We start from the raw sequence: 12,301 nt of genomic DNA on the forward strand, positions 1-12,301 counted from the left end.
CCGAGCCACCATTATGAGGGATTCATGTAGTACAAAAGGTTTGTCATGGTGGGGTCTATAAATGATGATTTAAAATACAACACACAGTAACTTTGATTATGTGACAAAATCATCCTAATACAAAAAGGAACCTCTCAGGCTCTTTCCATTCTTCCACCTGCTCCTTTAGTCTCTTATCATCTCTGGAAGATGGCCTACATACCTCAGATATCTTCTGGAACTGGCTGTTGGCCTGGCTGCATTTCTCTGCCGTCTCTAGAGCCACCTTGTAGTTGTCCACAAAGGCCTTGTACACTCCCAGTTGGCTGGCCTGCGATATGTGAAGAGAGGAAGAAAGAGAAAACATTATGGCACAGGAGAAACAGGCAGGTGTGAGGGAGGGAGAGACACTGATTTTGGTATTTACGTCTTCTCCATTTGACCTTTCATGGACACCGAGTGAGGATCTTGTTTACTACCCGATATAACATTTACAATATTGAGTGTAATCATGGCGTTAAAGCTAAACACTCCTGCGTATCACTTAGTCGAGTTTATATACAGAAAAAGAGCGCTGCAGTCCCTCTTCTGCTCAATCAGTATACATGAAATAATCCCACACCCATTCACACAGTCAATGCACACTGGCTAATCATATTCCCATAATGCCACTCTGCTGGTGGCTCTGTGCAGTTCTCCTGACTGGAAGAGAGCTGCTTTCTCTTTCCTCTTCCCTTTCATTCACAGCCCTCTGTGCTGCTGCACTGTATGTGCATTGTAACGCAAGCTGCAGGCCAGCATTGCATGAATATGCATCCTGCTACAGCTATGCTTGAATGGCTACGTTCAAGAGCCGTTCGCATCCTGTTAAAGCTATGAGATTGGGATTCAGCTGAATAGAGGGAATGAGTAAGACTTGTTACTTTTTATTTATCGTTTAACCCCACCGCCACCTCATATTTTCATTTCCTCTCTTTCCACTTCTCCCTCAGGATGCGAAGTGGAAAGAGAGAGAGAGAGAGAGGGGATGTTGGGAACTCAACCTGCCTCACTTAAAACATGATGTTGTTGATTAAAACATTCTTATTAGGAACCAATAATGGAGAAATGGAAGAGAATAAAAATAGCCATCTGATATCTTGTAATATCTTAGCACAGTTCTGACACAACCAGTTAGCCACATAATGACTTAAACGGACAAGAAGTGTCACCATCTGTACATAATCTCATCATGATGGAGACTTCATTACGTCCGACCCAAACCTTGAATGGAAGAGGAGAAACCACTGTGTGATTACTGAATTACCGAATTTCCTAAAATAGAGATTTTCGACTTTGGCAGCTTGCTTGGAAAGAATGACGTGATTATATTATATTATATCATAAGTTCATCATGTTGCCTGGATGCGCTGTGACCAGTATAAAACCATGACATTTCAAATAGCAAAATCACTGGTGAAAATAGCAGGTGGGGAAAACAACAGCTTGTGTTTGGGAATGGAGGTGGGAAGGAGAAGATGATGAAGGAGTAATGATAGGAAACAGAGAGAGAGAAAGAGAGAGAGGACAGCATTAGATGTGTTGACTAGTACAGACACTTTCAAGCTGATAAAATACCTGTGTAGTCTGAATAATTCAAATCCTCTCTGACATGTTGGACAGGAGAAGGCTGCAGTCCCAACCATGTTTCTAACAATATCTTCTGCGTGGTTGTGCAGCTCTGAGTGTAATACACAAAATATCATCCAAGCTTTGATTTGATTTTTTATTTGATTTTAGAGGATGACGACTCTCTGCTGTGTTTAAGCACAGGCCATTTTTAGCATCGGTTAAAGGCAACAAAGACAAACAAAGCAATAAAACAATTAAGACACTACTGCTCAAGTATTTGAGTGTCAGCATTAGGAATATGAAGCAATTTGCGAAACACTAGCTTGTGTTTCTGCCTTGCAGGGAAAAAATCCCAGCGTACAATGAATTGCACAATCAAAAAAGTGTATGAGCAGCAGTCCCTGTTGTCTACAATGAGCTGTAGTTCCTCCTGTTGATGAAACACATTGTTCCCCTTAATATACAAACACTCAAACTTGGGTCAGTTATAAAGATGTGACTGGTGAGAGCAGAGTATAATCAAACCATGGAGAAGTCACTGCAATACTCACACTCAAATGGAGTGATTACTAGCATCTGGAAATTCAAAAGGAACAACTGCATCGTTTAGAAATAAATCAAAATGTCAAAGTGAGATACCCTACGCATATATCGCAGCATGTGAGCCAACATTCTGAGATCCCCTCATCATAAATGTATCCTGAATATACTCTAAGCTAATAAAATAATGCAGTAAAAAAAGTTATGATGGGGAAGCAATAATCCAGTTACCAACAATAACATAATATATGGATTATACTTATAGTTAAATGTGTCATAAGATTGAGGAATGTCTTTAGAAATGTGTTTGCAAAGCCCCTTCACAGCCATGACAGCATGACTGAACCCTTCCTACTTCATGCCTGCGGGGATTTTGATAATTTGGTGGGTCAAATGAAATCCTGGCAGTCGCATGCTGCAGCTGAGACCCTTTCACTGTCTGAAAAAGGTGAGAAAAGTTAGTTCCGCGGCTGGCTTTTATCCCCTGTCGGCCTGCTTTCTGTAATCTTGTCCCTCTGTGTTGCTCCGGTGGCCTCCGCGCTGCTGACGGGGAGCAGTTGGGTGTAGACCAGTTAATTACGGTGCCATCTGTAGTGTCGCGCTGCCACTCTGACTAAATGTTTAGCCGCCACATGACATGCCCATGTACACACATACACGCGGCGCAGATGGGAGCTGATGACTACACTAATAGGTGTCACTCGGTGGTGCCGACTCCTGGGGTCAACAGGGAGGAGAGGGAGAATGACAGGAAGCACTTTATCTACTAAATGTGTCACATAGAGAGTCACGCTCATTTTCACTAAAACTAAACATGAGCATCTTCCACAGTTACTGACATGTATTCGCCTCTGAACCATCTATAGAATCATTTATTCATTGAATGTTTCGTTCAATATTTATTAAATTAAAATTTCTACTTTACTGCACATTTAAAGACAAACCAGTGTGCTTTAAAGGAGAGGTAGTAGTAATTAGAACTCGACCTATATATCAGACCTGTTGGCCTATCTATTGAGTATTAGTGTTTATGTTTTCCGATATGTACCGTTTAAAAAAAAAAAAAAAAAGTGATATATAGGCCGCATTTTATGTATATTTAATCCTTTTTCCTAATTATCTTAATATGTACATAATAAATTCCTAGCTGTAAGGTAGGTATGAATTTTTTTGCTACTTATGATACGTGACATCCAGTACCAAATCCAAAACAATACCTAGAATATAAATCTATATATAGAAGTCTATATATATAACGCTGTCTAAAATTAGCCACATTTAGATAAGGTATTAAATAAGGAAATATCACCTCAAAGAAAAAGAATCTGAGCAGACATTCAGTGCCAACTTTTCAAAACTAAACTGATGCTGCAAACACTTTTTAGTCATTACCAAAAAGTAGTGGGGTTTCATACCCTGCTCTAAATTTGCTATTTGTGTCTCAAACACAAACTGCAATATAGCTCGACCTGATTCGGTATTGCACTTATGTGGTATTGCATGAATGATTATTTAGCTACTTTAAATAGCAACTTTGATCTTTTAGGTTTATCTGTTTCTTGTGTAAGCCTATAAGGAGGATTATTTGAACATAAGACAGATATGTAGGAGTTCTCTGTTGTCATGAACAACAACTGAATGAGCAGTACTGCGAGAAACATTCTTTGAGTTGTGGTGGGTTACTGCTAATAATAACTCTGGCTGATGGTTTACATGGTTTTTTTTAAGACATCAAAATGTGCCTGAAACCTTGTGTGAGATGCTGAAAACCAAAAGTGAAACATCTTTACATTCCAGTAAGTTTCATATCAGAAGAAGTCAAACATCTTACTCAAGTTCCTTATAGTGATGGCATGATTTTCTCAGTTATTTTAGCAGAGGTGTGACAAAATATTAACTACTGTAACTCACTGAGTCACTGAGATGTGACCACACAGAGCAGCAGCAGTGCGTAAATGTAGCTTCACAATCAGCACTATCATACCAAACAACCTTGACCTTGTCTTGAAAAATACGCTGATTAACAATACGTTGATAATAAGATCGGACCGAGAGTTTACTGTGTGCTGCTCCACATTGCACAGGCATTAACTCTATTTTAAATCTTTAACATTTTCAAAAATACTTTGGTTCTAAATCAAAGCTGCTAGCCCACAGAAACAAACACTGAATCACAGGCCAGAAGAGCCGGGCATGTTTTATGACATCAAAACTTCTCTTTTTTTGAAAGCCTAAAATAGATGATGAAGGCCTGGTTGTGAGGTGAGACTCTGAGCTGGCACGACACTCGCTCTCGTCCTCTAGTCTAAACAGAAATGTGCTAATGACTTGGCAAAACGTCACAGGATCTCTCATAATGGGACATCTGATAAACTCACAGCTCATTGGCGAGAATAAAATCACACCTTTTAAGAACCAAAAATGTGGTGTGAACTAAATGGATGACATATTCAATCACTGATTTTCCAAGCTGTTCGTCAAATGTATCTGGTTAATGTCATAAAATTTAAAGGAAGATTTCAAAAAGAGCTCAGTGTCAGTACAGTATTTTCTTTTTTTCCCCCATGACAGTAAAGTCTTTCCAAATAAAGGAAGTAGCTGAGACCAGAGGGGGTTCCCTGTGTACATTTACTATAATAGACTGATTTTTACTCAGCTAGTTCATTTATATTTCAACATCAAATCCATAACAACATCGATCTATGGTAGATACATTATTGCTGTGGAATGAAGCTGGAGAATCCTGCCAAAAAAATGCCGGTAAGAACAGCAGGACTGAGGAAGGAGGAAAATATACATATATATATATATATATATATATATATATATATATATATATATAGTGTGTCCAAACTTCTGACTGCTACTGAACAATCTGCTGGGATATTGTGAGGCTCCCAAATTTAAGAGCAAAAGCCGGCTGTTACAGTCAGGTGGAGAAGCTGACAGCGGTTTCACTTTTCGACATAACCAGTGTTTGCTTGTCTGTTTAGATTCCAGCCTGAGAAAATGATAAACCACAATCCACTATTACCATCTGTCCACAGTTGGTCTGTGTCAGGCTAAATTAACAGAGCACTACACTACACCTCCAGCTTTCTGTATCAAATGACTTTCAAACTGTTTTAATTGGCTGCTGAAGTTAACCATTTTCCTTGATGATCATGTCTGGATTTTACACACCAACTGAGCATTACATTCTAAATTAAATGCCTATTTGAACTCATTTTTCCTGCTAGGGGTGCAGTTTCTTACATCTTAATTGAAAGTCTATTACACCATGTTGCATCAGCCTATCTAGCATATTCCAAACAAACATAAAGAGTATCTGAAATGTGCTAAGACACACATATTGTATGCAGATGCTCTGAGGCTATGTTATGTGTTGAGAAGTCCCATGTTTAAATTACATTATCCTCTGCAAATCTCACTATGTAATGATCTCCCACAGAGGGAAAACTAACTCACTTAACTACTAGCCGAGGTCTGGAGCCTCACTAATTCTATACACAGACACATCCACACACCTAACAATGATACTGTTACATTATGCGCTGAAAGAGCCTGTTTAAACAGCATAATCCAGTTCAAATATGGCAGCCTGAGAGACCGAAGGCTGTTGCATTTCTGCTAATGTACTCAGACCACAGACACGGGGGTGTGCGCACACACACACTTACGCACGCAGCCTAAATTAGAAGGGTGATTCACTCTGTACAAATAGACCCTGACGATTCTTGTTTTTAATATTCACTTACATACACGCTGTAAATGATGGAAGGGAAAGAGAGGGGAAAAAGACCCAAACACAATGTGAGCACCAGGCCCACGTCCCACTCACCAACTTCTGAAAGAGATGCCCAACTGTGACCTTCTCATCCCACTGCTGGATGTTGGGATAGAGAGCGTCGTAGAACTCCTTGTGGATCTGAAAGATTTCCTGGATTTTGTAGAAGATGGTCTCCACCTGCTGGATGGTCAGGACGGGCTGCGAGGAGGTGGCCGCGGCTCTCAGGGGACGCATGGGCTGGACGGGCAGAGACGGTGGAGAATGGGACAGAGTTAGTGAACACAACTCAGCTGATGCGAGGACAGACCAACCTGAAATGTATTCCCAAATATTATTTAAATATATTAAGAATGGGAGAAAAACTGGCATTATACTTTAACTCAATGTTTCTTCTAGACAATTTCAAGTTTATTGTGGCGTATAATTGTTTCCTTCAAACCAATGTTCATTCTATTCGTTTTAAAAAGTTATAAAAGTACTTTACTGTGAAGTTTTTCTACACTCAAGTTCTGATAAAGTGGGTTGAGGTTGTGTCTAATTTCAGAGCAGGCTTTGAGCATAACTTGGTGCAGTTAATTGGCCAATCAGTGGCCTAATTGGGCCGGTGCCTGAGAGGAAAAGTTTCTGATCTTGCTATGCGTCTCCCAGTGATAAGCATGTATTCTTGGCCTGTCTTCTCTACTATTGGGTGACTCTTTTCTCTGCTGTGCTGTTTCTGACCAGTCAGATTGCAGGCTAACTCATAGAGAGGTGAAGAGTGGACATGAGGGATAGGGGGGGTGGGGGCACACTGAATTACAGTGAAAACAAAAAGGCTTTCACGTCACAGAAGCAGAAGTTGTGGACTGGTGATGAGTCATTCTGCTACTGATTGCAGGGGTTTAGCATGAAGTCTAATCACAGAGAAAGGCAGGCTAATTTTTATAAGAACTGACATTTACTGCACTCGACGCCCCCGGGAATCTCTATGTATGATGGAGAAGCATCAAGCTGAAAACCACTCAGGGTTTTAACAAATGTGTTTGACAGATGAATGAATTCAAACACTTGTCACATATGTATCTCCATTTATCTCTGCATGTTACTGGTTACATTACAGGTTAACATCATGTGATTACTGAACCCACACAAACACAAAAAGGCCAGACAGCTTTCACTTGAGATGAGACGTGTTCACACATTTTGAGTCAAAGCCAAGTCTCTATACCTCCTTTAATGAGCCGCTGGCTTGTAGCCTACTGCTGTAAGCTGATAAAACATACATGTAATGAACAGTGAGACAAACTGCAACTTACTGTAAAGTACTATAGTAGTGCACTGTTATCACACCTCTGTTATAGGTGCTGTACTGCAAGTTACTTTCTCAGGTGTTAAAAACACAGTAATAAGCAGCTGAACACAAGCTTCCAGACTGCAATTGGCAACTATAGCAAAACATCCAAGTGTAAGTATCTACTAGGCTGTCACACAGCTCCATCACTCTTCAAACATATTGTCAGACTCATAAGATTTTTAACACTGAAAGGTGTCACATAAAGTTACAGACAACAAACTAACACTAACACTTATGACATTTGTTACAATTTCAGCTTGCCAGTGTTTTGATAGTGTCAACTAAAACCTGCCAAATATAAATAATGCAAACATAGCAAAAACAAAGTGTGATCGCACACTGTATTTTAGTCATTTTCTCAATGACTGAAGAAGTTGAACAGGGCAGGAAAAAACTCGTTATTAGTTCTTTTGAATACTGACGTCACTAAGGGCTGAAAGAGGAGGAACTGAGACACACAACAGATTTTCGACAGCATTTCTGCACTTCTTTGTTTACCTCCTTGATTGCTACTAACTCTAGCTGTCTTTTAGAGGAGGAGGTTTTTCCACTCCAACTGTTGTCATAGTGACAAAACTATTTTACAGAGTAACACAATTTTGCACTTGCTATGAGACTAACCAATCATGTTGGTCAAAGTGTAGCGTGTGGCTGAGATCAGGATATGACATAGTTAAGTTGGGGAACCATGCTCAGTAAGTTTGTTTCAGGAAACTGCTGTGAGTGTGGTCTCTTGCTTTCAATATGACCACTAATGACATTCTTCACACAGGCTTGCACCAAGTCACACAGCAGCAGTGCTGCAACATGCATGCTTCTCCATGAGCCTTCATGCATTGAATATGAATAATAAAAAATAGCTGCTTGTATGCATTGATGCAGCCCAAAGTGGCTGCTCTGAAGGAAGGGTGTTGCACAGCTTAGGGTCATAAAAACAGAAAACAGCCTCACTACATTTCTTGTGGGCAACATTAGGAGCTTCTAAAGAAAAGCAGTTAAAGATCTGAGAGCTCCAGTTGGAACATAAAATAAAAAGTCAGTGGGTGATATAGGATGTTGCGATGTTATGTTAGACTTAAAAACATGTGAAAAGACTAAAAAACTAGAGATGTTTTAGTCAAAACCTTGAATAAGATGAAAAAATTATGTATTTCTTGAACTTAATAAAATGGCAAAAAAAAAGCCCATTCCTATATCTGTAACGTATGTCTTAATTTGTTTAGACAGACAAGCAAACAGATGAACAGGCTACTGATTTTGTCTTTCTACTTTCAATGCTACAAATAGGACTTTGGTTTTATGCTTGTTTCATGTCTTAAAAAATGAGTCATTCAAATATGAATATCTGTGAGACAGATAAAAACACAAAGAATTATGGATGTCCAATGAAACAGAAATACAGATGTGTGTCATCTGCAACATTATGTTATGTCATAATAATATACAGATGGAGAATGGATTGGGCCCAGAATGCTTCCCTGAGGAGCACCATGATAAGTGTCAAATGTCTGTGGCACAAAAATCCAAACATAGACTAACAAAAGCTTTCTTCCTCGCAAGTATGAGCAAACTTTCATGTAATTTACTTTAATCAAGCTATGGCTGGTTTGACAGGCAGTCTCTAATTTTTCTTATATATTATTGGTATTCAAATGATCATATAGTTGGTCCAAAATATGCTTCTCCAGATATTTTATATGAAAAGAAAAATTGGAGATTGGAGATTTCATTTTGTTGTATTACATAAAAATGTTTACAGGGTTTCTTTTTTGCAGTGTGTGTGTGTGTGTGTGTGTGTGTGTGTGTGTGTGTGTGTGTGTGTGTGTGTGTGTGTGTGTGTGTGTGTGTGTGTGTGTGTGTGTGTGTGTGTGTGTGTGTGTGTCTTACCAGTAGCAGAGCCTCCAGCTGGTTAATGTAGATCTCCTCACTGGCCATGAAACCAGACAGGACCAGTTTCTTCATCTCCAGACCTTTCTCTATTTCTCCCTGCAGGATAAAACATATATGATTATAATGTATGTATGTACACACACACACACACACACACACACACACACACACACACACACACACACACACACACACACACACACACACACACACACACACACACACACACACACACACACACACACACACACACACACACACACACACACACACACACACACACACACAGAGCAAGGATCCTTGAGTAACCTATTTGTATTCAGGATTAATTTCTAACCAACACCACATTAAAGTACTATGACTCAATCTCATTTCCTGACGCCACTGCAGTTACCATATCAAGTAAACGAGGCATTAATACACACACCTATCCAAAGTGCAAGGGAATGTTAATTTGGAATTTCTGCTCATCTAATAACATCAAATTGGCTTGCTTCCTCTGTGGAAACTCTTACTCCAAGTGTTTCCAAGCAATTGTTATATTTTGTCTTCAGTATCAGGGAAGTCACCACCCTAATCATGTTTAAGAAACACTGAGAGAGAATAAAACGAGACAGACTTGTAGTGTTCTTTCTATTCTGAGGAAAATACTAGTTATAATAAAAAAAATCAAAGATGGAAATGAGAAAACGTAAATACAGCTGCAAGTAGTAAAAGTCCATACTGACTCAGTGGTTATTAAATCCAAAAATATTCCAGGATGTTTGCTATCATCACTTGAGCGATCTTATCTAGTCAGCAAGCTATTAATAAAATATCTTACACACTGCCCCGTATGTGTAGGTGTGAAGATGACAATCGTTGTTATATTGTTATATAATATTGTGTTAAACAAAGCAATTCAAATGTGTGAAAGCTACTCAGGCAATCCTCATTTTAATATTAATAACCAGGATATACCTTATCAGTCAATCAACTACCTCCCCAAAGTAAACACCTGAGCACCTGGCCAGACAATCATTCACTCTTGGCCTTGTGCTAAAGAGACACAAAGGTTCACATCCATATTAAAAGGCAATAAAGTTGTAGCAATGAAGTGTCACATATGTACTTAACGCAGGCCTAAGAACAGAGATGTGTGTAGAGGAAGAGTGAGTAGAGGAAGATTAATTATTAACACAGCCAGATCCTTACAATAATATCAGCACACAAGCTCTGCTTGATAAGGGAAGAGAGCAATGACCTCATTGTTTTAACCCGATCATGACCAGCATCCACCCTATGCCACTCATGCTAGACTGGACATACAGTAGCTTATAACCACGTGCAAAATATACAGTATGTACACAATATATGCTTTTAATTGTTAAATTACAGGATTATAATGGATTAGATACTTTGCACAAACTATTGCAGGCTAGATTCACTTATAAAATATGCAACATATGTTTATCAAACTAAGAGATAGAAGTAATATTTATGTCATATATTAAAATTGAGTGACAAATGCTACATGTGCACCTGCTCACCAGTACTGTATACTTGCATCTCCACACTTGTGATGATGACAGCGTTGAAGTTTGATCTCTCTGTAGTTTAAAACTGAATAAGAGCAAAAAGCATAAAACAAACCAGGATTGATTTCTAAAGCTTGTGTCTTATATAACTGAACTATGGAGGATTTTCAGCGATCATCAATCTGTCAGGCTGCATTTAAGTGATTGCCTCTGTAAGGTAACGAGGGAGTTCAGCGGCACATGTTTGAAGCAGAGGATTTTTTAAGTTTATGAGAAGTAGCCTCTCCACATGTTTTAATGCTGGCATTCCTTGAAAGAAACTGAAAAGAGCATTTTTCTCATGACCAAAAATTCAAAACAAAAGCCAAACCAGAAATTAGTCACACTCTCGAAACTCTCGGATGCTTCTTTGACGTGCAAGTACTTATTTCCAGTACCATATGTCTGCTCACATCTCACATTTATTTTTGTTAAGCATCATTGTGTTTTTACTTTTTTGGAAATGACATTCCAGAGCTGTATTTAACAAGATTTCTCTTAAGATGTGATGCCAGATCCCTGTAAGCTGACCTGACACTTCACTAAACAAACACGGAGACATGAGGATCTGTGTAAGTGTTGGTGACGTGTAAAGCTTACTCCTTCAGTGACAAACGTGTCACAGCAGGACGAGAAAGAAAAAAGCATGAAAGGAAGGGGGAAAAAACTATTTTTTTTCCGACAGTGGGAATATTTTCCCTCCGCTTGTACAAAGAGCTACTGTGTGTCGAGAGAGGAGCGAGATGAGAAATACACATTCAGAGTGGTGAGAGGATTTTTCCACGGCAACCTGCCTGTCCTCCCTTACTTTTCCCTTGTCAGTTACGCTTTTCATACAGACGAGCCTACATGCTTTCAAGCTGCTATCTAGATTGACCTGCTACCATGCAGAGTCCTGCTTTTTGTCAGTTCATCTAGTGGGAGGAGCACACACACACACACACACACACAAAGAGGCTTCTTAACAGATGTAAGTTACCATTAAGTAGCAGAGATTCTTAAAAAAGCAGCAGAGTGAGCGAGTGCCTTATCATCAGGCCATGTGGAGACATCAATGGCTGTCATACACACACACAAACTCTGGCAGTACAGATGGCTCATACACACACACGTTGCAGCACATACTGTAAACTGAAACTACATCACACCATAACACCAGTAGGACTCTGCACTTTGTTACACACGGCCAAGCTCTCAAGCTCAGTAAGAGTGTTAAGTTACGCATGTGTGTGCATTTGCATGTGTGCCTGTGTGTGTGCCTGTGTGTGTGTGTGTGTGTTCTCTGCATCCAGCTGTCCAGCCGCTGTCTCACCTTGAACACTCTATTTAACGGAGTGATGGGTTCCAGCTCCCCATCTCCATAATCAAACACCTCCCCCTCCTCCTCCTCCAGCACCCTATCCAAGAAGCAGAGCGCCTCCTCCTCGTCCTCCTCCATGATTCTTTCTTTCTTTCTTTCTTTCTTTCTTTCTCCTCCACTTTCTGCCTGCAATTCCCCTCTTCAGGGCCTGTCTGGACACATCAGTGTTTTCCCGTCAGAGCAAGTCGTCTGGACACCGAGAGAGAAAGAGAGAGGACCACGGGACCCCGCCTACATAACCC

The 12,301-nt window shown here is 39.8% G+C and overlaps 1 protein-coding gene across 4 annotated transcripts in view; it reads right to left on the reverse strand.

Annotated features, from left to right (window-relative positions):
* abr (ABR activator of RhoGEF and GTPase) overlaps positions 1-12,301 on the reverse strand; it is a 132,454-nt gene that overhangs the window by 61,624 nt on the left and 58,529 nt on the right. For 3 of the 4 annotated variants that reach the window (XM_062432728.1, XM_062432732.1, XM_062432730.1), the window contains exons 3-5: positions 9,141-9,239; positions 5,972-6,157; positions 203-310 (exon numbers count right to left, since the gene is read on the reverse strand). In XM_062432728.1, coding sequence (XP_062288712.1) covers positions 203-310; positions 5,972-6,157; positions 9,141-9,239 — 393 coding nt within the window. Of the gene's footprint in view, positions 1-202; positions 311-5,971; positions 6,158-9,140; positions 9,240-12,011; positions 12,145-12,301 lie in introns of those variants that run through there. The other variant, XM_062432731.1, reaches the window with a different exon arrangement.

Source organism: Scomber scombrus, chromosome 14, assembly GCF_963691925.1.
Source record: "Scomber scombrus chromosome 14, fScoSco1.1, whole genome shotgun sequence".
Classification (NCBI taxonomy): Eukaryota; Metazoa; Chordata; class Actinopteri; order Scombriformes; family Scombridae; genus Scomber; species Scomber scombrus.